General features: G+C 50.6%; 14 protein-coding genes across 14 annotated transcripts; 10 read left to right on the top strand and 4 right to left on the bottom strand.

The window, feature by feature from the left end:
• Positions 1-201: 201 nt before the first annotated feature.
• Positions 202-1,716, top strand: CONPUDRAFT_141103 (uncharacterized protein; the record flags this gene model as incomplete). Its single annotated transcript, XM_007765199.1, has 5 exons — positions 202-495; positions 569-621; positions 674-760; positions 830-910; positions 965-1,716. Exons 1-5 carry the CDS (start codon positions 398-400, stop codon positions 1,714-1,716), a joined length of 1,071 nt encoding a protein of 356 aa, XP_007763389.1. The 5' UTR covers positions 202-397.
• A 980-nt stretch (positions 1,717-2,696) lies between these two features.
• Positions 2,697-3,732, bottom strand: CONPUDRAFT_115195 (uncharacterized protein). The gene is made up of 5 exons (XM_007765198.1): positions 3,581-3,732; positions 3,412-3,524; positions 3,274-3,353; positions 3,122-3,213; positions 2,697-3,072 (listed from the first exon to the last, which is right to left on the bottom strand). The coding sequence occupies exons 1-5, from the start codon at positions 3,708-3,710 to the stop codon at positions 2,969-2,971; spliced, it is 519 nt and encodes a 172-aa protein (XP_007763388.1). The 5' UTR covers positions 3,711-3,732; the 3' UTR covers positions 2,697-2,968.
• A 267-nt stretch (positions 3,733-3,999) lies between these two features.
• Positions 4,000-5,232, top strand: CONPUDRAFT_148710 (uncharacterized protein; the record flags this gene model as incomplete). The annotated part of the gene is made up of 5 exons (XM_007765197.1): positions 4,000-4,123; positions 4,182-4,282; positions 4,328-4,582; positions 4,635-5,052; positions 5,168-5,232. 5 exons carry the CDS (start codon positions 4,000-4,002, stop codon positions 5,230-5,232), a joined length of 963 nt encoding a protein of 320 aa, XP_007763387.1.
• Positions 5,233-5,707: 475 nt separating this feature from the next.
• CONPUDRAFT_161346 (uncharacterized protein) lies at positions 5,708-7,165 on the bottom strand (the record flags this gene model as incomplete). The annotated part of the gene is made up of 5 exons (XM_007765196.1): positions 7,138-7,165; positions 6,833-7,080; positions 6,425-6,750; positions 6,239-6,344; positions 5,708-6,182 (listed from the first exon to the last, which is right to left on the bottom strand). Coding segments are annotated over exons 2-5 (960 nt in total), but the record flags the coding sequence as incomplete, so codon positions are not given.
• Positions 7,123-8,102, top strand: CONPUDRAFT_115188 (uncharacterized protein). Its single transcript, XM_007765195.1, has 4 exons — positions 7,123-7,341; positions 7,406-7,675; positions 7,735-7,891; positions 7,949-8,102. Exons 2-4 carry the CDS (start codon positions 7,464-7,466, stop codon positions 7,949-7,951), a joined length of 372 nt encoding a protein of 123 aa, XP_007763385.1. The 5' UTR covers positions 7,123-7,341; positions 7,406-7,463; the 3' UTR covers positions 7,952-8,102.
• A 460-nt stretch (positions 8,103-8,562) lies between these two features.
• Positions 8,563-10,303, top strand: CONPUDRAFT_161345 (GroES-like protein; the record flags this gene model as incomplete). The annotated part of the gene is made up of 7 exons (XM_007765194.1): positions 8,563-8,592; positions 8,654-8,899; positions 8,954-9,102; positions 9,154-9,394; positions 9,453-9,657; positions 9,709-9,988; positions 10,040-10,303. 7 exons carry the CDS (start codon positions 8,563-8,565, stop codon positions 10,200-10,202), a joined length of 1,314 nt encoding a protein of 437 aa, XP_007763384.1. The 3' UTR covers positions 10,203-10,303.
• Positions 10,304-10,405: 102 nt separating this feature from the next.
• On the bottom strand, positions 10,406-11,349 carry CONPUDRAFT_45938 (ribosomal protein L17; the record flags this gene model as incomplete). The annotated part of the gene is made up of 3 exons (XM_007764366.1): positions 10,406-11,101; positions 11,149-11,233; positions 11,285-11,349. 3 exons carry the CDS (start codon positions 11,347-11,349, stop codon positions 10,406-10,408), a joined length of 846 nt encoding a protein of 281 aa, XP_007762556.1.
• A 204-nt stretch (positions 11,350-11,553) lies between these two features.
• CONPUDRAFT_78924 (acyl carrier protein) lies at positions 11,554-12,278 on the top strand (the record flags this gene model as incomplete). Its single annotated transcript, XM_007764589.1, has 5 exons — positions 11,554-11,736; positions 11,792-11,872; positions 11,927-11,984; positions 12,043-12,072; positions 12,122-12,278. 5 exons carry the CDS (start codon positions 11,554-11,556, stop codon positions 12,127-12,129), a joined length of 360 nt encoding a protein of 119 aa, XP_007762779.1. The 3' UTR covers positions 12,130-12,278.
• Positions 12,279-12,497: 219 nt separating this feature from the next.
• Positions 12,498-13,807, top strand: CONPUDRAFT_86595 (regucalcin; the record flags this gene model as incomplete). The annotated part of the gene is made up of 8 exons (XM_007765167.1): positions 12,498-12,564; positions 12,613-12,671; positions 12,721-12,813; positions 12,873-13,121; positions 13,184-13,224; positions 13,279-13,443; positions 13,491-13,591; positions 13,647-13,807. The coding sequence occupies 8 exons, from the start codon at positions 12,498-12,500 to the stop codon at positions 13,805-13,807; spliced, it is 936 nt and encodes a 311-aa protein (XP_007763357.1).
• A 500-nt stretch (positions 13,808-14,307) lies between these two features.
• CONPUDRAFT_161342 (ribosomal protein L16a) lies at positions 14,308-15,371 on the top strand. Its single transcript, XM_007765193.1, has 5 exons — positions 14,308-14,391; positions 14,457-14,624; positions 14,678-14,944; positions 14,994-15,089; positions 15,149-15,371. The coding sequence occupies exons 2-5, from the start codon at positions 14,466-14,468 to the stop codon at positions 15,227-15,229; spliced, it is 603 nt and encodes a 200-aa protein (XP_007763383.1). The 5' UTR covers positions 14,308-14,391; positions 14,457-14,465; the 3' UTR covers positions 15,230-15,371.
• A 369-nt stretch (positions 15,372-15,740) lies between these two features.
• CONPUDRAFT_115169 (cytoplasmic protein) lies at positions 15,741-17,522 on the top strand. The gene is made up of 3 exons (XM_007765192.1): positions 15,741-15,907; positions 15,966-16,183; positions 16,239-17,522. The coding sequence occupies exons 1-3, from the start codon at positions 15,874-15,876 to the stop codon at positions 16,971-16,973; spliced, it is 987 nt and encodes a 328-aa protein (XP_007763382.1). The 5' UTR covers positions 15,741-15,873; the 3' UTR covers positions 16,974-17,522.
• A 494-nt stretch (positions 17,523-18,016) lies between these two features.
• On the top strand, positions 18,017-19,096 carry CONPUDRAFT_86592 (uncharacterized protein; the record flags this gene model as incomplete). Its single annotated transcript, XM_007765165.1, has 3 exons — positions 18,017-18,207; positions 18,290-18,881; positions 18,935-19,096. 3 exons carry the CDS (start codon positions 18,017-18,019, stop codon positions 19,094-19,096), a joined length of 945 nt encoding a protein of 314 aa, XP_007763355.1.
• On the bottom strand, positions 19,097-23,707 carry CONPUDRAFT_78921 (uncharacterized protein). The gene is made up of 22 exons (XM_007764588.1): positions 23,351-23,707; positions 23,257-23,295; positions 23,163-23,199; positions 23,000-23,109; positions 22,842-22,948; positions 22,696-22,790; positions 22,551-22,642; positions 22,184-22,500; positions 22,044-22,129; positions 21,809-21,995; positions 21,579-21,751; positions 21,153-21,522; positions 21,025-21,086; positions 20,724-20,972; positions 20,445-20,668; positions 20,290-20,390; positions 20,166-20,237; positions 19,975-20,115; positions 19,836-19,922; positions 19,723-19,788; positions 19,581-19,667; positions 19,097-19,519 (listed from the first exon to the last, which is right to left on the bottom strand). Exons 1-22 carry the CDS (start codon positions 23,541-23,543, stop codon positions 19,211-19,213), a joined length of 3,204 nt encoding a protein of 1,067 aa, XP_007762778.1. The 5' UTR covers positions 23,544-23,707; the 3' UTR covers positions 19,097-19,210.
• A 264-nt stretch (positions 23,708-23,971) lies between these two features.
• On the top strand, positions 23,972-25,546 carry CONPUDRAFT_95329 (endonuclease exonuclease phosphatase). The gene is made up of 7 exons (XM_007765191.1): positions 23,972-24,057; positions 24,111-24,132; positions 24,186-24,288; positions 24,345-24,649; positions 24,709-24,812; positions 24,865-25,305; positions 25,360-25,546. The coding sequence occupies exons 1-7, from the start codon at positions 23,988-23,990 to the stop codon at positions 25,518-25,520; spliced, it is 1,206 nt and encodes a 401-aa protein (XP_007763381.1). The 5' UTR covers positions 23,972-23,987; the 3' UTR covers positions 25,521-25,546.
• Positions 25,547-25,559: the final 13 nt, after the last annotated feature.

Genomic DNA, 25,559 nt, shown 5'->3' with positions numbered 1-25,559 from the left:
GCAGTCGCCCTTCATGCCTTTTCCGCAGCACCAGCGTCATTCAAAGGGATGGCGAACGGACGCAACCTTTGTATTGGCCACCGCCTTCAACTCTACAAAGATACAAGTACCCCAACGACTACCGGCTTTATCTGCGTTCGTCGCGCCTCTCATCTCAACGGAACTTAGGTTCTGCAAGTCCAGAATGATACACCAAAGCATCGCCTCCAGCTCCTACATTCTTTCTTGACAATTTTCGGGATTGCGCAGCAGCTCATGCTTTCCATCAGATGTGACAACGTCCTTACAACGAACACCGACGGACGGAAATTTCAGCCGTTGAGGACATATAATAGAGCTCGTCGAAAGTCCGGCAGAGCAGCATCGTTCTCTCTCAGTCACATTTTCACTCTCAAAGATGAAATTACAACTCGCTTTCGCCTCTTTGCTACCTTTTGTCGCCGCTGCCGTCATCCAAGGCGGCCAGCCTGCTGGAGGTATCGTGATCAACACCTCGTAAGGATTTTGTTGTTGCCACCATCGGTGCACTCAGCCTCGTCATGCTCACGATTTTTTTTCTGCACTGCAGAGCCCAGCTTACTCAGTGCAAGGCCTTGAAGGTCACTTGGTCTGGCGGAAAAGGTAGGCTAGCTTCATAACGTATGGATGGGCATACGCTGACCAAAGCACCCAGCTCCCTACACCGTTACTGCCAACGGTCAGTCTCTCGGTGAAAATATCCAGGACACTTCTGTTAACTGGAATACCGACGTGGCTTCCGGTGAGTACAAAACAGGCGCTGTCATCAAACCAGCTAACGAAGCCATCTTTTTTTCCTCCGGCAATGCAGGAACGAGCGTCACATTCACCGTCAAGGACAGTACCGGTGCTCAAGGCTCTTCTGCACCGGCCAACGTCCAGAGCTCTTCTGGTTTGTGTTCATCCCCTCAGAATACCAACCTTTCACTGAAATAGCGTTCTCCAGATAGTGCGGGTCTGCAGTCGGCCGGCCACAAGCGTGATGATGCCAAGCAGCCTCTTCCCGAGTCGACGGGTGTCCCTCCCGCACCGCCTGGTGGACCGCACCCTAAGCGTGAGGATGAGGCGCATCCTTCCCCGCATCCCAAACGTGCGGATGAGGGCAAGCAGCCCGCGCCTCCTCCCAAGTCAACAGGTGGCCCTCTGCCGCCGCCGCCCTCTAGCAGTCCTCCCCCCAAGCGGGACGATGAGCACAAGCAGCCTCCCCCTCCCCCGCCGTCCGGTGTCCCGCACCCCAAGCGTGAGGACGAGGGCAAGCAGCCTCCCCCGAAGAGCTCTCCTCATCCCCCTCCACCGCCGTCTGGAGATCCTCACCCCAAGCGTGACGATGAGGGCAAGCAGCCTCCTCCTCCGAAGTCGACGGGTCTCCCTCCCCCACCTGGTGGCCCTCACCCCAAGCGTGACGACGAGCACAAGCAGTCTCCTCCCCCACCGCCGTCCAGTGTCCCACATCCCAAGCGCGAGGAGGAGGGCAATCAGCCTCCTCCGAAGTCAAGTGGCGTCCCTCCGCCGCCGTCCTCCGGGGCTCCCCACTCCAAGCGCGGGGACGAGGGTAAGCAGCAGCCCCCTCCCCCGCCACCCTCCGGTGTCCCTCACCCCAAGCGTGAGGATGCGGCAAAGCAGCCTCCCCCTCCCCCCAAGAGCTCGACCATTCCTCCTCTCCCTAAGTCCTCGGCCCCCGGAGGCGGTCATGCTTAAACTTGCCTTGGCTTCAAATATACCAAGCTCAGCGATTACTCTCTAATTCACGGTATATATATATATATCGCACTAGCTTTACTTTCACTACAGGCAAATGCGATAATTCTGGATCCGAAAATAAGGAGGAAAATGCACTGGAAAGTAAATATTTTCCTCCATATTTCTCTTTGACCAATAGAGGCCGAAAAAGTTTCATGTTCCGGTGAAATTTCAGGCGACAAAAACAAGCTTTCCTTCCATTTATGGATGTTAAGCGCTGGCGGAGATTCAATTTATGCTTCGACTTGCCTTATTGGGCCTCTTGGCGCACCAGAAAATGATAACTTTCCGCGTGCTTATCCCTCGCCCGAAAATCTGTAGGAAGATGTTTACTTTCCAGGTCATTTTCCTGCTTATTCTCGGGCACAGAATTAGCGTATTTGCCTGTAGTGTTTTACAATGTTTGGAACAATGATTCATGGTGTCTAGGCGGGTAACAAACATGCAGAAAATACTATACATATTGACAGTTACTGAAATCACTGATTCTTCCGGCCCTGATAAAATAAACGTGAATGGGTATATTGGTTACGGGCCTTATATACACTGTTGTTACTGTCGTTCAACTTTCCGAGAATACTTGTGGCTTTCGTTCAAACACAAATGACAATATTAGATCTATCCATTATAAGTTTACCCACAGGGTCCGCTTGGCTGCCCGGGTCGGTTCTTGTATCGCTCAAACACGATATACGAGGACCACCCCAGGCTACATAGGAGAAGTACGATGCAGGTACACGGCCTTTGTGGGGACGGGTGATGCGGGGGCTACCAGCAATTAGACCTCACCGAAACCACTACACACGCTTTGACCCCTGCACGACATGTGGTTATTCATCATTCGCGAGCCGCCTCTTGTATCTGATGGGCGTGACAATGTCTGAATTGTCGACATCTCTAGGGAGATGAGATGAAGGCGATGCTTGGATGCAAGAACAGACAAGTGTGTTAATTGGGTGCAGCGTTTCCGCATTTTATTGCCCGAGCACAATTAATGAAGCGCAGTATCAAGAGCTCGACAAGCGGTGTTGTGTAAGAGCCACGTTCGAGGGTGTAGGTGCCAGGACTTTAAAATATTGAAAATGTTCATTCATCAATTAGTTCGTGTCGTTGCGTTATACATAGAGCGAGAGAAAAGTTGAAACATGAAGAAAGGATTCCAATTGTTCAGGTATAATGCACCAATTCACATCAAAAAGCCTTGTAGCGTTCACCACAACCTAGGGAAGCCTTTCATGAAGTCAACAGTCAGGTCCAAGCAAGCCATGTCATCATCGTCAGCCGTGTAACCTCTGACTTGCACGACGAATTTGGCTGAATAACAAATTAGACTAGGTTCTCGGAAAAGGAGACAACCACCTACCCCTGGGAATTTCCTTGGGCAAGGCTACCGTCTGCGAGACCGTGTACTTGCCCTCTTCCACTGGACACTGAACAGAAACATTGGCGGATCGACTGACAGCATGCCGTCAGCACACAATCACAAGCGGGGATAGTAAGTATGGAATCACTTACGCCTCCTCACAAACATCGAAACGCTTCGAAAGAAGCTTGATAAGCCCCAGCTTGACGGTGACGTCGGCATATGCGCCCTCCTGAACGAACAGAGTGTGTTGAGTATATGCTACTCGGGAACGTATCCGAGCCACCTACTTCGATTCTGCGAGTTGCGGATCCAACCACATTGACAGTCAAATCCTGACCGGGCTGCGGAGGATCAGGAGACACTGTAATCGACTCGATGTTCATAGCATCCTCGGGGAGTCCTGGAATTGAACATAAGACGCTTGATAATGAGGGAAGGTTGCTGGTAGGACCGCACCACAGTTCTTGTAGTCCCATCCTTCCATGGTGTGAACACCATTGTTGAGGGTGACTTGGTCGATAGCGGGAGATGCGAGCGTGAAGCCGGCAATGCTTGCAGCAATGAGACCAATAGCAAGACGAACCATGGTTATGAAGGGGGAGCAGTGGAGCAAGGAGGTGTTCGGTTCAAATAGAGAGGGAAGCAGAATGGGAATAGAGACGTGGGAATAAACTGCCTGATTGGCACTCGGGTCGTTAATGACGTCCACGCCACGATCGGATGGCCTACCGCAGTCAGACGGTTCACTACCACTCACACCCTCTTGGCCCTTGTCCCAGCTCTTCTGTCCTGTTGAGATTTTCATTTTGCAAGTCACCATAGGGCCAGTTTGAAGCCTCATCCACCGTCCACATCAACGATTCTCCGATTTCGTTATGAAACCAAGAGATTACTGTTGCTGCGCAATCCCCCTGGTCAATCCTGGCATCTACACCACATTGACAGAACAATTTCTTCTTGCACTCATCGTTGGCACCCTCTCAGTCAGCACTCCCGTCAGTGAGTGATCTCGCTGTATTCATCCGACTGTCAATATTGATGATCATGGCCACGTTAGTCGTCGGCGCGGCAACTCCTTCATTTGCGAAGTGGATATTGGCGGTCGTGTGCTATGTCGGGGCTGTTATTCAAGTGCTAGGATTCATGGGAGTGAAGCAGGTCAGCGTCACATTATCAAGCGCTCACGTTACTCATCCAATATAGGAGAAGGCTACCCTCTACCGGCGATATGTCACCTTACATTACGGAGCAACTACGGCGGTGTTCGCAGTGGCTGCTGTATGGGTGATCATATCAGCTGCAAGGCATTCAACAGCTCAAACCACCTGTGAAAACACCTTCTTCCCCTCGACAAACTCATCTAGCACATCCTCTGAGGGTCAGACTCTTTGCGACATCTTCTCATGGGTCGATGTCGGCTTGATGGGCGGTGCCTGGGTGTTCTTTGCTATTGTTCAGGTAAGGATCTACGCTTTTATGCTACTTTCTCCCCATCGCTCATCTCTCTTAGGGTTATCTGTTGATGGTGGTGTCATCTTACGGTTCTTCCCAAAGAGAGGATCACGAAAAGTACGGTCTTCTGCACGACCCCAGCCAGCCATTCGGCGACGACATCCCCATGGCAGACCGTGGCGACCCCTGGGATTCAAGATATTCCACTGATGCTGGCGCACTTGGACACATAAGGAACGAAAGCACCGCTTCCCAGGTGGCGAACGCGCCGATGCAGCGATACAATGACAACACCAGTTATATGCCCGAAAGACAGTTATCGCAAGGAAGCCGCAGTAACCAGCTTTCCGCAGCCAATACCTTCCGACAGCCTTCCTCAGCATATACCCAGAACCCTCAACCAACACCACAGTACAACTATTTTGGCGGCGCAGAGGGACCTGTTGACCGTCCTCTTCCCAGCCAGCCTCATCCTGGTGAGTGAGATGATAAAAGACTCGGAACTTCCCAATAGCGGTGTATCAGCATCGGGTTGGTTAGACTTCGATTGAAACAACCGTGCATGACCGTGCTTATGCATCTTCTCTACAGCCGAGGGATCATTTGGCCGGAAGGCTCCTCGCCTAGCCAAGGCTCCGCCATACGCCATGTACTAGACCGTGCATCTCATCCATGTGCGGCTAGATGTTTCCCTCGTCGGACAATTCGTTATATTATGATTTCATTGATAAGTTTATTGGACGCTTGCGATATTCCGGACTTCATCACCCCAGTCAACTGTACATACTACTTGTCATGATGCTAGCCTACATATCCATCTACACCTCTTCTTCGGTTTCCCATGGCCCAAACTTGAGGTCAACATGACCCTCAGCAGCAAGACGATGCCATCGGGGTTGGCGCTCGCTTTCCGACATGACATAAGGGTTGCAGCTGAAACGCACGAGAGAGAGTGGCGAGGGAGGAGGAGCCGACAGTCTTTCTTCCAGCGAAAGACATAATTCTGTCTCCTCTTCCAACAGCGGGATAGCATACCAAGCATTGGTAACTTGAATTTTAATGACTTCTATATTAGTGGGCAGTGCAGCCACAAAATTGTCCCGCATTTCAGCCACCGTGACAATGGATATCGCGAAGTAGCGCAGAGCAGGCAGACAGCGGAGGCAAGCGGATATGTCAGCACTAGCTAGTCTATTAGCACCCAGAAGAACCAGCTTTTGTAAACCCCTTCCCGGACCTGCACACAGCGAACGTAGATGAACGTCTCGCATCTCAAAGGCTAAGCGGTCCCCTTGGGCATAGTTGAATTCGTTGAGATACGAGCTGGAGAAATGTTCGTCGAACTGGACATGATCAAATGAATGGCTGGTTATTCCGAATAAGTTGAGGCGTCGCAAGGATGGGAAAGACGTTCTGGTCTGGAGATGACAATCGCCGGAGAGTCGCAAATCAGAAATCTGCTGGGGATTTACGCCCTGGAAGGGGAAAACCCTCGTCGTACGATCCAAGTGTAGCTCATACGTTGACAAGGGAGGAGGTTCTTTGGATGAACCGATAGATGGGAACATAGAGCCTTCGAAATCCAAGTAATAGCGCAAATGCGGCCCTAAGAGGTCATGTCAGCCGTACAGCGTTCTCAATCAGAGAAAAGCATTGACTAACCAGCAGCCGTGTATGGGTGATAATTACGAGCACTAAAGGCTCGCAGATGCTTCAAGGATGTCATCCTTCTCAGTACCAAGTAAAGCCGAGAGACAGGCAGCTTTTGCTAGCAGAAACACAGTCAGCCTGACGTTAGCAACGCGCCCCTCTGCCCTTCGCATCGTACATAAATATACAGTAACTTGCCTTGTCGTAGTCGTGGGTCTTGCGACTTTCGACCATGCGACCGTCGTTTGCAACGTCTGCAAATACGACCAGCCTAGGATCCCAGCTAGTTTGAGCAAGAAATCGCTCTATCTCGAGCTCGTTGCGGAGCGAGACGTAGCGGCGAAATATGCATTCCGTCTCCACGTAGATTTGCTTGCAAGCTCGTAGGAGTTGTACGTGAGCATTCGATGGCTGCTTGAATCGTCGCACTCGGCGATGTTCATTGAGGATAAGTTGGTAGATGGCAAGGCGTATCTCTACAGGCAGATTCAGCAGCGGAGAAGACATGATGACCAACGCGTCAGCTGTAATGCAGGTGAGTAATTGCAGTCCAAGGCCGCCGCACACGTTGCGCATGACCTAGACAATTCTCATGAAGCTACTCACATTTCCCCAGATTGTCCATAGTTAACGTCGGAACAGCAATGGAAGGGATAGACATCGCGCACGGTGTATGCCATCCTGCCACCTTACTTAAGAACTTGGGACATTGGCACGGCAGCTGAATGATAACTGTCGCTGTGCATTCACCCCATACACCATCGTACTTCCTCCGATGTCAACTAAGAACAATAAGCTTCCGCATCCATGGTAACGATTTGTCTTGACAGAACTAGGTTCATTGTTAGCTTGATCTAGATATCGGTTTGTTAACTCGCCGTGATCTTGCGAGGCCTCCATTCTTAACTTACCGGAAGACCTAAAGAGATGACAATGGCCATGTTCCCCCTCGGACTTTGGCAAACGTCCAAATGCTTTTCAGGACCAAAGAAGGCATTTAGAGCGGCCCTTTGACATGCATGCCGTAAAGAAGACAAAAACAGTCACCAGTCGTGGATACTCTGCCTGGCTGCAGGTGACTGTCGCCATCGAACTGCACTGCAGACGCGTGTAAGGTATGCCTCGCCTTTTCAGCCCCTCTCCAGGCTCCCTCTCATCCCCTGCCCTCTCCGTGAACAGTGAACAGTGACAGCCAACGTAGCGTCCCTGCTGCATAGGACGCACCTTTCACCTCTCTATGCCTGCTCTCATCCAGTCGTCATATGAAGTCCTCCTTGATTTTATCAACGACACACATGATTGCGCAACGGTGCAGCTTCTGCGGGATTACGGAAGCAACACGAGTGCAATCGTGCTTTTGCATCCGGGAGAAAGCATAAGTCTCGTGCTGGACGCGGGATCGATATACAAGTACGCCCTCAAAAGTCATGCTAAAGTGGCGAATGTCAGGTGAGGCTAAATATCGTGTGCCGAAAACTATCTTCTATTGACACAATATTGGGAATCAGTGCTCGAAGTTGGAGGGATGTTCGTTGCAACATCTCCCAACTCTTCATCGGCCCGTGTCCTAACCGAATTCTTCAACGTCCACCTGCCGTTCTTCCAAACGGTGTGACAGTAGATCGGCTTTGGAAGGATCACCGTTTCAACGTCTGGAATGATTCGGTTCGTGCACCGAGTCAAAAGTTCATAAACTAGCCGTTGAACTCACATTTGCATTAGTAATGCAGGATGGCATAGTATCGCGCGTTTCTCTGCCTTGACAGACCCCGAGGACTCTTCATAATACCCAACATAACTCCGAATGCGATGGACTCTCATACCGTAATGTGTATCTTTGATTTTTATTGGAGACAAATAAGTGGTCCGCCTCTTTACCGCTTAGACCTATGGTGGCTTGAAAGGGACTAGACCGAAATCGAAAGCTCCTCATCCCGGTAAAGTGCAGTTCGACACGTTGACCCTTGTGTTGATCATAAAACATTTAATATTCAATTCTCAAGATCTGAACCTCAAAGGCACCTTCCTTGCTTGACCTGGCATTTTCATGCAGAACAAGATCACATGTAAGTAGTGTCTGACCAGCCTTAGACGCGTGCTCAGCCAGAGAGCTTCGCTCACTGCGCGCTTGCGAGGAGGCTTACTTTGATCAGAATATCAGTTATCCAACTTGTCACACGTGATGACGCTCCTATGAACGCATGTACATTGTGGCCACTGGTGACGCGGAGATATTGTCATAGCGCTCCTGCCCATTACTGGCTATGGTACTGATACTTAAGAGCACCACCATGTAGAATAGTGGTATACTTGCTATCCACATCAAATCATCTATCATGCAGGCCACAGCTAACCTCGTTCAATCTGTAAGTTCGGTATTCAATCTTTTGACATCTTCGTTGGTAGTTCACGGTGGTAATTTATTAGAAACTTGGTGAATATCCCACAGTAACTCAGTCGGGTTACAAAAACCGGGAAGATGGGGCCACTATGAAGGCACTCGCTTGGTTTGGCCCAGAGGATGTGCGGGTCATCGACGCCCCTATCCCTGAAGTCACTGAAGCAGACGATGTTATCGTGAAAGTAACGGGAACTACCATCTGCGGCTCAGACCTCCACCTATATCACGGAGAGATCTTAGCCCTCCAAAAGGGAGACATACTTGGTCATGAGGTAGGCGGCTTTCTGGGTTGACTACAGTGTAACCGAACAACTAATTTCGTCTAGTTCATGGGAGTTGTAGATCGCATTGGCCCAAATGTCAAGAATCTTAAGATAGGCCAACGAGTAGTAGCCTCGTTCCAGATTTCTTGCGGGAAGTGCAGTTATTGTCAAAAGAAGCTGTCCTCGTTCTGTGACAATACCAATCATTCATCGTCAGTATAACGCATATCCCTTTCTAGCTTAAACTCAGTACATGATTTCAGGCTCCAGAACTACATGTATGGGACCCGTGATGCAGGATTCTTCGGGTACTCTCATTTCACTGGTGGCTTCCCCGGAGGACAATCAGAATACGTTCGGGTGCCTATTGGCGAGGTGAACTTGCTGCCCATTCCTGATGGTATTTCAGACGAGAAGGTTATCTACCTTTCCGATGTGCTCCCAACAAGCTACCATAGTGTTGTTGATACCGGTGTCGAAGACGGAGATACTGTGGGTATTTGGGTAAGTTCAGCGTCATCTTCTATCGTATTTCTCGTTCAACGACGTTGACAATGCTTAGGGCCTCGGTCCAATTGGACAATGTGCAGCTCGCTGGGCGAAATTGAAAGGTGCAAAACGTGTGATTGGCATTGACCAAGTTCCAGAGCGTCTCGCGCTGGCGGAAGCTCACGGTATTGAGGTCGTCGACTTCAGTAAGGAGAAAGATGTTCCGAAGAAGATACACGAAATGGTTCCAGGTGGATTGGATGTGGCACTCGACTGCGGTGAGTAGCTTAGCACCAGGTCAATTCCATCAAGCTAATGCAAGAGAACAGGAACATTTCATGAACCTAAGACACTTCTCCACCGTGGCATGAAAACATTGATGCTCGAGACCGATGTGCCCGAAGTCGTCAATGAGATGATAGTCTCAGTCCGTAAAATGGGCCGCTGCGGGCTCATTGCCGCCTATGCTGGCTTCACCAATGGGTTCAACATTGGAGCGCTAATGGAGAAGGGTGTCAGACTCATTGGTAATGGTCAAGCCCCTGTTCGCAAATACTGGGAAGAAATCTTGAATGAGTATATCATACCTGGGAAATTTGACCCAACTTTGTGCGTATCACGATAGTTGCACCCTTTTTCACTGACTAACTAAATCTTTAGCATGATCACTCACCGAGTGCCTATTGAAGATATGGACAAGCTGTATGCCGCATTTGACCAACGTCTAGGTGGAGTTGAGAAGGTATTCGTCGAGACCTCAGCTTCGAACCCTCCGGGTCCTGGCTGCCCTCCCACTCGCAGAGTCAATGAATGGGCAAACTAGTCGGATTCTGAATGTTTCTGAATGTTGAACCAGTGTGAACAGCGTTAATCGCTGCTTTGTAGTCGTCTATAATTGTGTATATTAGAATATGTAAGTGAGCCGAAGCACAGTGTGAATCATTCTCAATTAGAACAACGATTCCGTGTTATAAATGGCGGGCTGTGGTTTATTCTGAAGCCAGCGGTCAATATTCTTAGGAGAGCCTAATGCACCCTTGGCGATACGCATCGCTGGCTGCATTTCGCCCAGGGAAGCTGCTCCTGCTCGCTCACGGTAGGGTGATATACGCGGTCTTGGGACTTTGCCCGTCGAGGCGATAATAGCGTCTTTCTTGTTGTTCTTGGCTTGCTTCTGTCGTTGCTGGAAAGGTTTTGCCAGTAGTTGACCCTGCAGAACGTTGAAAAACGCGAATTGAGACAAAAATCAGGTGTGCTCACCATATAAGCTGTCGCCTTTTGCGAGAGAACCCCAAAGTTTGAATCATTGAACTTTAAGACCTTCTGCAAGTTCAGCTTTGTCTTCGGACGCAGCTGACTGTTGTCCGAAGAATCCGACATAACCTCCCTTTGCAAGATATCATGGGCGTCATCGATTCCCTTTCCGGCAAGCTCCCGAGGTGCCTCTTGGCGAAGTCTGTCGGTCAAGAGTTCACGGCCTATTGCGCGTGCAGTCATCTCTACTCGCAAGTCGTGCGCGTTGTCGACCAGTTCGACCAAGGCCATTGGAGCATTATCGCCCTGCCGCGAGCCAAGTCTGTGTATGCGAGTATATCCGCCAGGACGTTCTTTGTAACGGTCAGCGAACTGACCAAAGAGCTTGGGCATCAGCTCGGGCTTGAGAAGAAACGCGCGAGCATTCTGGTAAGAGGAAAGGTCTTTCCGTTTGCCTAACGTGATTACCTATGCGTCGTGAGAGGCACGTTAAAGCAAAAACAGTTGAACGGAACCTTCTCTGCGAGCCGAGCTGTATCCTTTGCTTTTGGCAAGGTGGTCCTGATTTGCTCGTGCTCGAAGAGAGAGCAGACGAGGTTGCTTAGAGAAGGTCAACATCAGGTTACGGAATAGCGAGCAGCCTGAGCGCACCGAAGCATTAAGTCTCTGTGTGATGATGTCCTCGAGAACTTGCGGAGCGCGACGCCATGCTTCATGATTCGTGGTTGTGGCCTTGAGCAACCCGGTAGGAACGCGTACAGGTACTGGGACTATTTGTAACTTACAGCTTGCAAGCGCCCAAATTTCGCACCCGTGTTCTGCAGCTGTCACGTGAACTTCCCGGCGAAAGCCGGGCACATTGGTTTTCTTCCGCGTTTTCGGTGCAACAGTTTGCATTTCGTGCATTTCGTCAGCCAACCATGTCCTTCGCTCGTCTCGCTTTCCGCAACGTCGCCCTCGCCCGCCCCAGCATTGCTCTCCGGGCGCGCCAGACCATCCCTTCCTTCCGCGCGTACTCTGCGACTGCTGGCCTTTCGAGGGATGACATTCAGACGCGTATTCTCGATGTTATGAAGGGCTTTGAGAAAGTCGACCCGGCCAAGGTTAGTACCCCACTTTATTACTCCAAGTATCTCCTCATCGGACGCTTTGGACTAGCTTTCAACCGCCTCTTCGTTCTCGGAAGACCTGGGGTTGGACAGCTTGGACGCCGTTGAAGTAGTCATGGCAGTTGAGGAGGTATGCTGTGTCCTCTCAAAAACTCATCTATGCAATGTTCACAGACAATTACAGGAATTTGCTATCGAGATCCCTGACGCAGAGGCTGATGAAATCAAGACCGTTGAGCAGGGTATGTCACATTAGTCCTCACCTGCAGACATCTCCCCTGACATTCATGTTCCGCAAAGCAATTGACTATATAGCCAAGACGCCCGAAGGTCAGCATATATGACATAACGCTCACCTTTTTTCTAATAAATATTATAGCTCACTGATGGACCATACTGCCGGTCGCGTTCTCAACCATGTATTCCTCAACTATTTGTTTTAGACACGCTAGAGTCTCGTGCTCAGTAACACAGGACTTTCATCTAATGCTTAATTCACCTTTGTTGGTCCATGAGGCCGAGGCTCTGGGTGCACCCATTTGTTGCCCGTTGTAAGAGCTGTCTAGCATCGAGCTTCTTCCCTATGCGATCCTCCCATAAACGCCGAATTACCTTAAAGACCGCCTGAAATTGCCTTTTTCTTCCTTGGCCGACACATTATCAGACTCCGATCGGCGACCGCTCACTCCTGGTTTACTCATTGTCATCCTCCGATCGTCACTTGAACTGTGCTCGGCTCTGTCATCTATCTATCCATGTCAGCAAAGAACACCATTACTGTCACCAAGCCCCTACTAAAGGTGGGGTGCACGTTAGGGGAAGGCAAGCGGCTTGAATGTTGTCCTTTAGGGTAGCCTAACCTGCTCCAAGGGCCACTTTATGATGCAGCAACCGGTGTATTACATTTTGTCGATATCATTGAGCAGAAGGCAAGGTCTGTGAAGTAGCTGAAGGGAGGCTAACGCTCAGCTAGCGCAGGTGTATCACTTAAACACCGAAACCCTCGCACTAGCAACTGAAGTCTTTGATGAAGCGATCACTTGCCTTGCTTTGAGAAAGAACGGTGAAGGCGTAAGGAGACTACTCGTAAATCACCATTCCAAAGCCTTATGTTATTGTTATATTTTCAGCTCGCCTGTCTCACTGCTACAGGCATTGCGACACTGCAGGGTAATTCAACGTTGCATTACCTAGCAAAACCATTGCCACAGAACGTTGTGGAAGCTAATTCGAGGTTCAATGATGGTGCCTGCGATCGCAAGGGAAGATTCTTTGCCGGGACCATACACTCTAGGACACACAAGGATATTCGAGGCCAACTATGGATGTATGACCCGGAAAGTGGGGACTGCCATCTTGCTGATGAGGGCCCGTTTACGGTTTGTCGAACCTGGGCCTGAGTACTAAGCCGCAGCCTTACTAATCTCAACCCGGAGTCTAGGATTCAAACGGGTTAGGCTGGAGTCCAGATGGCAAGACGATGTAGGGGCCTAACGTTCAAACGTTCACCTTCCATGTCTATTAACAAGCAGAAAGGTACTTCACTGATTCCTTGGTGAACAAAATATTTGCCTACGACTATGAGGACGGCAAACTATCCAACAGACGTGTTGCTGTGGATGCCCTAGCAGTGGGTCTTCCCGAACAGAGCTTTTGCGATGGGTTTTGCGTAGATAACGAGGGCTACATCTGGAGTGCACGGTGAGTCTCACCGCTTACTATCACCCAATCTGACGTTGGGTGGCCAGCTGGGGAGGATCTCAGATAAACAGGTTCTCCCCGAACGGCGAGCTTGATACCACGATACGTTTCCCCACTGTGTTCCATGTGACAGCTTGCTGCTTTGGAGGTATGAGTCTCAATGCTTGAGTGATGCAAGTTCATCCCAATCTCATGAGATTAAGGCGCGGACCAAGATAAGTTGTACGTGACCTCTGCGCACTGCGCTGCAATTGGCGGCGATGCCACGCGGCAGAAGCAGTTTCCTGACTCTGGTCATCTCTTCATGGTGGATCTGAGGGGGCAATTCAAAGGAGGGGAATGGAGGTTCCCGTTCGGGGGCTGATTCGAGGTATTTGAGGGTCATTTCATGTGCAGTAATATGGCAAAGTGCTCAAGCTAGTCGTGAACTACTTGTGTTTTGCTGGACTGTTCATGAGGCTTGTGTTTTGTTCTTCGGGAGTGCAACCAGCCAGCTTAAGATGGCACGCAAGAGCTTCTTGGAGGTGCAATGCGTCGTCGAGACAGTCTTGCGTTTGTGAAAATGTCCAACATTGACAAGAACGAGAAACAACCGGATGTGCAGCAGTGCATATAGCTAAAAGTATAGTGGACATTTCCAGGGATTGCCTTGGACGACGGCATTAGCTTGGTAGTCTCAATTTCGCGGAGGCAACTCGAACGGTAGTCTCGAACGGCAAAGCGTCGACAAGGCACAGTTTTAGGTTGACGTGATTGGAGGGGAAGGGTGAACGGCAGATGCCGAAGGAAACTGCATAGTTCTGGTCACAGTGGCTGTCACCTTGCCAAGTTCCCACATTCGCCCCCCGACAACCCCAAGACACCGTCAAGGTAAGCAGGCTTAACAAGTGCACGCAGCGGCATACGCCTGAACAGTTCCTTTCCATTCTCATTTCACTCCCTAACCAGGTTTGTACTTTGGATCGAACATTCTCGCTCGGAGCAAGTGATCTAACGCGAATTTGTTGTTTCAGACTTGCGCCATGGCCACCTTCTCCTCGACCCCCATCGTTATTGATGGCAAGGGTCATCTTCTGGGCCGCTTGGCTTCCATCGTTTCCAAGCAGGTTCTCTCTGGCCAGAAGATCGTTGTGGTGAGATGTGAGGAGATCAACATTTCTGGTAGCTTCTTCCGCAACAAGGTATGTTCTTCCTGAAATCAATTGTAGGCGTGCATTGATTATTGGTACATTAGCTTCGTTACCACAATTTCCTTCACAAACGCCACATTGTCAACCCGAAGAAATCGGGACCCTTCCACCACCGCGCTCCTTCCAAAATCCTCTTCCGTGCCATCCGCGGCATGGTTCCTCACAAAACTGCACGAGGAACGGCTGCCCTCGAGCGTTTGAAGCTGTACGAGGGCGTGCCTCCCCCTTACGACCGCAAGAAGCGGATGGTTGTTCCTGAAGCTCTGCGGGTACTGCGATTGAAGCCCGGCCGGAAGTACTGCACTGTCAAGGTACGTCATGGAGGATTGACAAGGACGTGACATGCTCAATATATGGCAGCGCCTGTCTCATGAGGTCGGCTGGGGCTACAAGGATGTTGTCGACCGCCTTGAGGAGAAGAGGAAGATCAAGGCCCAGGCCTTCCACGAGCGCAAGGTTTGTCCCTACCACAGTATAGCCAATGCGTCTATTCTAAACGAGACAATTTACTCTAGCTTGCGGCTGTCAAGCTGCGCCAAAAGGCCACTGCCGAGGCATCTTCGAGCTTCCAACAACTCACCCAGCTGGGCTACTAGATGGAGAACAGCACAGGGTTTCTATGAGTTGATATATGATATGACGAGGCGTTACAAGACCATGCATGTACTTATGCGAGCTCTGTTAGGCAAGCGTTATGATGCTAGCTATCCACTGTCCACTGCCACTGTCTACGGCGCGTATTGTATGGAATGGAGTAATTCTAAGATTGCCCTTAGGGCATGTAATCTGGAATGAGGTCAGTGATGGCGGCATGACCGATGCGCACGCGATAGGCGAGAACGTAAATCACAATGATAGTATGTAAGTTATAATAAATGTAGAGCATGTACGCATTGCCATGTCCACCGATCGAGGAGTCAAGTGCGATTTTGGGCAACTATCATGTGGAAGTGAACGTGGCTGTGTACGGGAAGTGACTGCGGACACCGGAGGCAGTGGCGCGTCCAAACGGCTCCGACACAGGCTGACGGATGCGCGCGTCTGGACTGGGAAGAGAAAGTCAAGTAGTACCAGTCAGCTTGGTTGCACTCGTCCTCCTCCCCTCACGCCTCACGCCCTTGCCCTCCCTCTCCGTCCCCCGTCCCTCGCCCCCCGTCCCTCTTCACCGCCCTCCCGCTACTCCACTCTCCTCCTCTACCCTTTGACCCGTCCCCCTTCCGTCCTCCACCCTCCTCCGGCCATGTCTTCCAAGTCCCCCGTCAACCCCGACTCTGGTCTGCATCTCATCGCCTCTTGTTCAACCGGCTGCACACTCATATTTATTTCCCACAGCCGGCTCCCGTTCTCCATCCCCCGCCCCAGGAAATGACACTCTCACACTTCGCGCACTCGTCAGCACAAAAGAAGCAGGCGTCATCATCGGCAAGGCAGGCAAAAATGTCGCCGATCTCAGGGACCAGACCGGTGTCAAAGCAGGCGTCTCCAAGGTCATCCCCGGCGTTCATGAACGTGTCCTCACTGTTGGTGGCTCCGTTGAGGCCGTCGCAAAGGTGGGTTCACCTCAGCATCTATGCGTCAGATACACCCTGATCGAACATCTTCTAGGCATACACCCTCATCATCGCCCAGCTCGTGGAATCTAACCCAACATCGGTATCGATGTCCTCACCTTCCCCTCACACCTCTATACGACTTTTAATCTCGCATAATCTCATGGGTACCATCATCGGCCGTAATGGATTGAAGATCAAGGCCATACAAGACGTTACCGGCGTGCGCATGGTAGCGGCTAAGGATATGCTTCCTCAGTCAACTGAACGAATAGTAGAGGTTCAGGGCGCACCAGAATCGATCGGCCGAGCGATCGAAGAAATTGGCAAATGTTTGCTGGAGGACTGGGAACGGGGCTTGGGCACCGTTCTGTATCATCCGGGAACTGTCGACGACAGATCGGGCTCTAAGCGTACCAACGGATACGCTGGGGGCCGTAGATCGAACGGTGACACCGCCCGCGAGCAACTGTCCCCCTCATCACCCCAGTCGCCAACCTCATCGCCTCAAACAAACCTTCGCACCCAGAACATCTCTATCCCTTCCGACATGGTCGGGTGTATCATTGGCCGTAGCGGGACCAAGATCACAGAGATTCGCCGCCTTTCTGGATCGAAGATCTCCATAGCCAAGGTTCCGCACGATGAAACAGGCGAGCGGATGTTTACCATCATTGGTACACCTGAGGCAAACGAGAAGGCTCTGTTCCTCCTTTATAACCAGCTGGAAAGCGAGAAAGAAAGGAGGGTTGGCAGGGAGCAGCAGCAGCAACTGCAAGAGCAGGTGTAAATCCTGCAGACCGGTTTTGCCCACGGGGCATTTTGGTCACATCTCAAAAGCAACCTATGAGCATCAAAGCCACACTCCCCTTCCTTTGCCCTATCACCTAACTTTCTCCCGCTGCTTGCCTTTCCCTCATATATGCGCGTTGGTGCATTCTTTTACCGGACTGCGTCCTACAATTCCTCGTCTCCTTTCCCTGTTGCTGCAGTACACTGACTCGTAGTTGGTTGATTACCGACTTCTAGCCCTGCTTTCCTCTGCCTTGTGCTTTGAAGCCATGCCTTTCTCGTGCACGAACCGCCTCACCTCACATCCGCTCCTCCTGCCTTGTCCTTCGTCTGCTGTCGTTTTGTGTTTGACATAAGCTTACAAAGGTTGCTCTATTCTGGCTGATACGTCTATACTATTTTTTTTGCATTCGTACCATATTGACATCATGATGCTCTCTGCACGCGTACGAGCTTACTACGATTCGGTGTGATGACTATAGATGGTGCTCCTGTGATATTAGAAGGTTTTTATAAAGGGCCAGCATTGTGTGATGGGAAATTTAGCCCCTATCTTCATCGTACATTTCTAGCGCATAAGCGTTTCCAGGCCGCTTCGATCATGTCAAAGTAGGTAAGTGTCATTCGACTGGACTCCTTCACGGATAAAACCATCCTGGCAAACGTGGACCTGCGAAGATCTGCGGTGTGGAGAGCTATCTGGTTTTTCCTAAACACGAGGACAAAAGGATGTATCCCAGTGAACCTTACGGAGGGCAAAGGCAGGCAGCCATGGCGAGCAATGCATTGCTGAGCGCTCTCTCTAATCCTTACGGGCAATCACCCGTGTACAACATCTCTCCACACTACTATAATGCCTACGCGCAGGCTCCGGGTAGCCGGCCACTCGCAAATGCAGAGGGATACACGCTTTCAACAGCCTATCACCCGCAAGTTCCAGGCTTTAGACAAGGAAACTCAGGTCCTTGGAACACTCATGCTGCCCCGGCGGCCTCTCGATCCAGTCATTTCGCTCAGTCGAACGAGGGCAGCAAAAGACCCATGCCGCAGCACAGAAATAACAACTCTTGGTACCAGCCTGGCAACGCTCGCTGCTCACACCCCGGTTGCTCGTTCATGGGCTCGCACAAGTCTCTCGAACTCCATATGATGGACAGGCACCTTATCTTTCCCCCAGGATGGGAGAAAAGAAGGAAATCAGACGAATGGGACGCCGATCCTAGCTTGAAAGGGTGAGCCATGCGTCCGCGACGTACACATTCGCCCCCCATACGTATCATCATCTTCTAAGCCCACTGCTTTCCCTTGGTATAGGAAGCCCATGTCCATCCAAGGCACTTCCATTGTGCTGGACACGCCCGAAGCTATCGACGACTGGATAACCGAGCGCAAGAAGCGGTTTCCTACCGCGCAAAAAGTTGAGGACAGGAAGAGAAAGCTGGAGGAAGCCCGAGCCCGCGGACAGCTGGTGCCTGGTGACTTTTCTCGGCCGTTGAAAAGGCCCAAAAACGACGATTTCACGAGGTCGGATCGTCCAAGAGGAACCCGCGGTTCTTTCGGGAGAGGAAGAGGACGTGGCAGGGGTGGTGGTCAGCCGGTCAGGACAAACGCTCCGCCCCAGAGTGCCACTTGTGAGCCTCCGGCTATCATACAACAAAATGCTCGCGAAGCACCTCCAAACATCGATGTCAAAACATTCCATGAATCAAGCGATGATGACGATGGTGCCCCAGAGGAAGTGACAAGCAAGGCAGCCCCTCCGACGTCGCTTCAGGACGATAGGAATGACAGGAACCCTGCCGAAGACAAGCAAGAGCCTCCGGAACCCGCGCGGAAGCCTGCTCCGAAGAGACCCAAACCACCTCCCCACAACCCGTTTGCATCACGACCCGTCCTTTTACGAAACGTAGGTTTGAACTGTGCTTCACTAGGACTAAGAAACTTATCTGTCCTTTTCAGCTATTGCTACCTGAAATCCGCATGACAGTATCGAACCTGTCGCAAGCCATTCGATTCATCGTGGATAATGATTTTCTTGACAATGTCGAGCTGAAGGCTGGCGAAGCCAACGACAAAATGATTGAAGAGGTGGACGGCAGTGGTGAATCTATCCCTCTTTAATTTCTTGATAGCGTCGGTAAAATGTGACTTAGTTGCTGCAGTATATACGGATTAGATTGCGGTGTGTCTATGCTAAGTTGATGCGTCATGTAGAGTTGAGATGAGATGTAAGAATTAAGCACTCTCCGAGCTACTCCCACTACTGCTAGACTCAGAGCCATCCTCCGAACCGTCTTCCACCTCCAGTGTCCTTTTTTCGACCTTGAAACCCCGAGCGGTCAGGCTTTCCACAATTTGGTCTACCTTGGATGGAGCCGTAACAGCCACGACGGTCGAAGAAGATGGGTCAAACACAGGCAGGACGTATTTCTTGAGTGCCACCAGGACATCCGCCTTGGTGACGGTCTGATATTTCTCTAGAAGTTCCTGGTTGAAGTTCTTTGAAACGCCCTTCAGTGCTTGATTGAGGAACGAGTTGAGGGCCTGGTTGAAGCGCATATAGCTCAGTGAAAGGGGTAAAAGAACGTAATCTAGCTGAACCTACGGCCCGATTTGGAGACGCAACATTTTTAGCGACGTCGTAGACAATGCTACTCTTTGCGGCATCCAAGGATGTCTCGTCCAGTTCAATCTATGGCCAAATCAGACTCAAAATAAACGTATCACTAGAACACTGAGAAACCCACCGAGCCATCCGTGAGGCCTTTCACGACCGTGTAAGCCTCTTCATACGCTTGCATGCTGTTCGAGCTCTACTTGGCATTAGCTTCATATACCTGTGATTCGGAAGGGTGCTTACTCGATATAAATTGAACGTCAGAAGACCAGACTCCCGATCCGGAGACATGTAGGCACCGTATGCCAGACCTGAGCCACGAATTGAGCGCTGCGAATAGTTCTTTAAGCCAGACTTCGGCAATTGAGGTAATGAAACATACCCATAGGAAACTCTCTGCTGCGTTAAGGACTTCCAAGGCGATGCGTAATGCAGGATACTCGGGATCATTGAACCCTTGGATGCTTCCCGTTGTGTGATTGGCGTATGTGCTCTCGATGGATGCCAGACTGACGACAGTCGCCTACGGAGCCAGTTATGATAGGGACTCCACTTGGAAGTCGCGTCACGTACCTGTCCACATGGTTTCTTGCCCATCTCACTCAACGTTTCGCTCGTCATCCGTACAGGAGCGAGCTCCGCCTCCTACGAAAAGTAAGTATCTACCGAGGCGTACGCGTTGTGCAATAGTACTAACCGGCAACAAGTCCCTGAAGTATTTGGCCCATGTGCTTCGAGGACTGGGCAGGCTCAAGATATCGCCAGTGACACCGATGCGCACACCGCTGGGATCTGTCACTGAAGAAAAGACTTGTTGGATGATTGCGACAAATGGCGAGAAGGTTATCTTACGATGTTTGCGTATTGATTTGAAGTCAGCGATAACTTCTTCCGGCCGTTCATTCAGCGCTTCGACGAGCTGGGGAATGAACTCTGCCTGTGGAAGAGGTGCACTTGCCCTAGATGTCGAGTTCTTATCGTACAGGTTCTCCGACCAGACGGATGCCAGGACTGTGTTACCATCACGCTTCAGTTCCGGGAGAGACTGTAGGAGCTTGGCAACAGTGACAAGAAGTCTGAATGAAATTAGATATTTAGAGTATTGTGGCTAAGAATGATGAAAATGCTTGCCTTTCTTTGTCAAACTCGGCCCCATACATCAAATCCCGAAGCCAGGAAATAGCGGATTCATATGCCGATGCTTCAACTTGAAGGAATATGTGGAGTGTTTCGGGGATTTGATCTGAGATACCCAGTGAGGCCTCATAAGAGACAGTCTCATCATCAAGTTTGTTGATAACTTGTTCATGAGACAGGCGTTCCCCTGACTTGCGTACCACGGGCAAAGAGAAGAACGCGGACAGGTATGTTGATATGTACCTAAAGCAGGGACAGTGAGTAGGACATAAATATATCGCCTATCGGCACTTACGGACGCAGCCTATCGGGTAGATTCGCCAACGAGAAAGTAGCATGAACACCAACGAAATTAGACTGTACAAAACCATACACAATGACTTCAGAAAAGGAAAGAAGGCAAAATCGAGTAACTTCTCGTACCTTGACGTGGTCGTATTCAATGAAAAAGGGTAGCGGAGACCCGTCCATTTCGATATGGGAGGCTAGCTCAGACGCCCCAGTAGAGTCAAGCTGATTACGGCCCTTCCCTCGCTGCTGAACGCTCTGAACAGGTATCCAAGATATGCTCTTAACGTCAGGGACCGGGAAGGACTTCAGGATATCCGTTGGGATGGGCTTCTCGTGCTCCAACTTAGCGGCCTCGAGCTCCTCTTTGGCTTTAGCGATACCGGAAGGTCCGAGGCTCTCCCGCTGCTTGGCAAGCCGCGCTTTCTCCTCCGCCTCCAGTTTCTCTGCCAGCTTAGAAGAGGGTTTCCCGATGACGACAATGTAGGGAGGGTCCACGAAATATCTTGAGACCACTTCGTAAGCAAACCCAATCCCTTTGACGGTGTCAATAGCACATACCGCTTCAAGAGATCAACCCATTGCTTCTCAGACCATTGTCGCAGCTCGGCATAGTATTGAAGTTCGTTCAAAGAAGGGCCAAGATCAGAACCATCTTCAGCACCGTACAGGAAATCAGTGATGATGGACCCGGAGAACGTATCGCCTTTCGAAGACTCCAGTTTGCTACGAAGCTAAATTGAGTCCAGACGGTCAACACATAGTCTGAGATATCTAACCGGATCATGTACCTGACGCTCATCGCGATTGAGAACCATGGACATTCTGGTCATATCAATACCCTCCTTAGCGATCCTGCCGAAACTTGCTACTAGCTTTTCGTCGAAATTGTCAAGGTGTTCAGTCGGCACGGAGCCAACATATATAGGCAAATCAACCAGGGTAGCTCTCGTGTCTTCGCTCAGGTAGATGTAAGAGCTAACGGCTGTCAGCTTCAGACGACGACACGGGAAGAAAACCTCTCACCATAGAGGCGACTCGATTTCGACGTATTCCTTGTTCAGAGGAGCAACAGGGGAAGAAGTCAGGTACGTTGACAGGATGTCAAGGGCCTAGGCATGTACATTGGTCATTCAAAAGGCAAGGGAATTGATCTGTCACCATACCTTCCTCTCCAGAAATGCCGTTGGCGATGGACCAGTGTATGTAACGAGCAATTCACCAACACTCTCGTCCTGTTCGGGAAATTCGATAGTTTCCTTGGTTATCTTTTCAATGGGCCCGCGCCTTGCGCTGGCCGTTTCCGTGAAGGGACGCTGCCAACCTTTCGGACGAGAACCCTTGTTTTGATTGTGGGCGACGATGATGGGCTCGACTTGCTCCTGAACAACTTTGAGCAAGGACTGGGTACCGTTAGACATCTTCCCTGCCACAACTAAGGACAGATTGTGAGGAACGTAGTATGTCCCATGATAATCACGAACTTGATATGCAATGTCAGTGAGAGATGACACACAAAAGGGTATGATTTACTTTGCTCGACCGAAAGTTTCCGCAACGCTTCCATAAGACCACCCGTTTCGCTGCGATATGCACTGCCTGGAGGATACAGAGTACGCTGGGACCTGTGAAGGGTTATGAGTTCTCGTAAACGTTAAGTAGTGGATCAGATACAGACCGAAGAGCCATGAGATCACCGGGAGTGTTCTCTCGGCCTTGCATCTCGCTGTAAACGACACCGGAGTTCTCTCCCTCACCGTTAACGTGATGTACCTGCATAGCAGTCAAACTCCGACTAAGCCATCATCAAGCGAAATAACCAACCTCGGTTATGAAGGAAGCCTTGGTCATGGTGGGATAGAGAATGTGATCTAGATAAATAGGCAAGAGTTGAAGGAATCCCTGGTCACCAGCCGTAGACGCGGTGTACGCTGTAAAGATGTCAGGCCCGTTGCTGATATAAAGGCAGAGGGTAAACTTACCAGTGTGGTCATTGTCTGTCCAAGCATTTGTACCGTTAGAGAAACCACGATTGGCAAGGTGGTCTATGATCCCCTTGTATGGGTACTTTTCCGAGCCCATGAATACAAGACTATCGGGGGACATGGATCAGAGTATGTCTGAGACGATCGACGTGCGACGTACTGTTCCAGAGTGTGAGGACACCCGCTGTCGTTGAAGACTGAGTGTCGAATGTCAGCAGAACGGATGATGACTGTCAATTTGCAGTGCTACATACTCTCTGTAGCGATGACGAAGTAGCCATTGACGAGAGGTGCTTTTCAAGACGTTAATAAGGGTGACGAAGAGGGATCTGTGGGGAGGAAGCATACCTTCATAATCAAGGTGAACGACGCTGAGGCCTGTTTCTCTGCTCTTCCATTTGGAGACCGAGATGTCGGTCGAGTCTAGGTTGATGTGCTTTATGAGATCGAAGTTGCCATACTTGTCGGACAGTGGCTCAGAGGAAGGTGCGACTCTAGCGGTGGCGGTGGACGAGAAATTACCGTTGAGAGAGCGCTGCATTGAAGAGAGGGAGAGTTGTGGGATAGACGACCGCGGTCGAAATCGATGGAGGCCGAGTCCGGGGACACTCCGAAGATGGCGTCTCGCTATGGCCCCGAGTGCATACATCCAGACCGAACGACCAGACCACTACAACTACAATATTAGTTAGTAATAGTCCTAGCTGATACTGCAGCTATAAGCAGAAGCCAAGCAGTACAGCTGTAAATTAATTGCATTAATTGCACCCGTTACGTCAGCACCGTGACCCGTAATGCGACTGTCCTTCCTCCCTCGAGTCCAACTTAAATCCGTTATGACCACAGGCAAAGCGCCATATATCCCGACCCCAGAACAGCTCGTCATAGCAGAGCAGAGACGTCAAAAGCGGTTGGAGAAAAAGCATCAGCCGCAGGACAAGGGCCAGCCAGATATCAATCAGACCTCTTCATTTCTATCCCGGCCATGGATTACTTTACCGTCTCCTGTCGATACGACTACTCACAATGCATCCGTCAAAGTCATGACTTGGAACGTCCGTGTATTCGCAAAAGGCTTGTACTAGAACTTCACCTAACCCACCTGTAGCTGCTAGCCCAATGTCTCGTCCGTAAGCCACCGTGCTATTCCTCGCTGGTTCCTTTCTTCACGTCCATCAGGCAGAGAACTCTTCCCAACCAGTGATAAGGCCCTCAAGGCTGGAGAACGTGAGCCAATGATACACAGCGAAATTCTATCGCACTCTGCCGACATTCTCTGCACGCAGGCTAGTCGATCTCTCGACGCGTTCGCTTGATTGTGCTTAGACAGACAGACAAACAGGAAGTTGACCGACTCGAAAGACTTGTGCCCATGCTTGAGCGCGCTGGCTACTCTTCGACTTATGCGTCTGGAGTGGGCAAGAAACACGGCTGCCTCATTGCGTATCGAGCAAGCCGATTCGAAAAGGTTGCACACAAAGTCATAGCATATGACAAACTATCGGGGCGACAGAATGACCAAGGCGACGTCAAGCTAGGCCTATCTCGTAACACCAACAATATCGGCTCTATAGTTGCATTGCGAGACCTGAGCACAGACTCCGCTGGTTTTATCGTCGCAACTACACATCTGTTTTGGCATCCAGCGTATGTTAACTAGGATTTAATTGAACAGATCAAGTTTGCCTTACTCATTGGATCAACAGCTTTACATATGAACGCGTCAAACAAGCCGGGTTATTGTTCCGAGAAGTGCTAGCCTTCCGGGAATCAGGAGGGTACGCTCGATGGCCCTGTATAGTTGCTGGAGGTGCGTCCGGCAGTAGCCTGCCCAATGTTCAAAGACTTAGGATGCTGAGCAGACTTCAACTTTGCACCGAATGATCCCGCCTACTCGCTTCTTACGGGTGAACCACTCTCCGACAAGCAACTGCGCAGCATTCAGGCATCACGCGTAGTTCACGTTTCTGTCGACTCCTCTGTTCCCAAAACACAGCCCAAGACCGAGGAGGAAGAAGGCGAAGGCGGCGGAGGTGATCCAGACCGAGTTATCAACAACTCCAGACTCGCTACGGCCGACGATCACTTGCTTTCGGATGAAGAACTCGCAGATCTCTACGCATTAGACACTAAGGTACGAAGCGCGTACGAGGAAGGTCAACGCGGGTATCTACAATCCCAAGGCAATGCCGAGCAAGAGGCGTTAACTTGCTATGGCCCCCGGGCCTCGATCCCCCCTTCAAGAAACGGAGCTTACGAGCCTATATGGACGAGCTATACCCACTACTGGAAAACAACGTTAGGTACGGCCGTCATAGCTCATGTCGAAGTGGTCTTAACGTGCCCTTTATTTGCAGACTACATCTTCTTTCTCGACGCCCTCGGCTCAAAAGCAAACGTAGCGGGATACGTGTCTCCACACCGTACAGCCGATGTCGAGGCTGGCCTCCCGAAGGCTGGCGTCTGTGGGAGCGACCATTTTTCTCTCTGCTCAGAGTTTCATTATACAACATATTAATATAAATCAGAGCTACCAGAACTAGCAGCCTGTTTCTAC

Source organism: Coniophora puteana, assembly GCF_000271625.1.
Source record: "Coniophora puteana RWD-64-598 SS2 unplaced genomic scaffold CONPUscaffold_1, whole genome shotgun sequence".
Classification (NCBI taxonomy): Eukaryota; Fungi; Basidiomycota; class Agaricomycetes; order Boletales; family Coniophoraceae; genus Coniophora; species Coniophora puteana.
The sequence above is the reverse complement of the archived record's forward strand: the minus strand, read 5'-3'. Positions and strand labels throughout refer to the sequence as shown.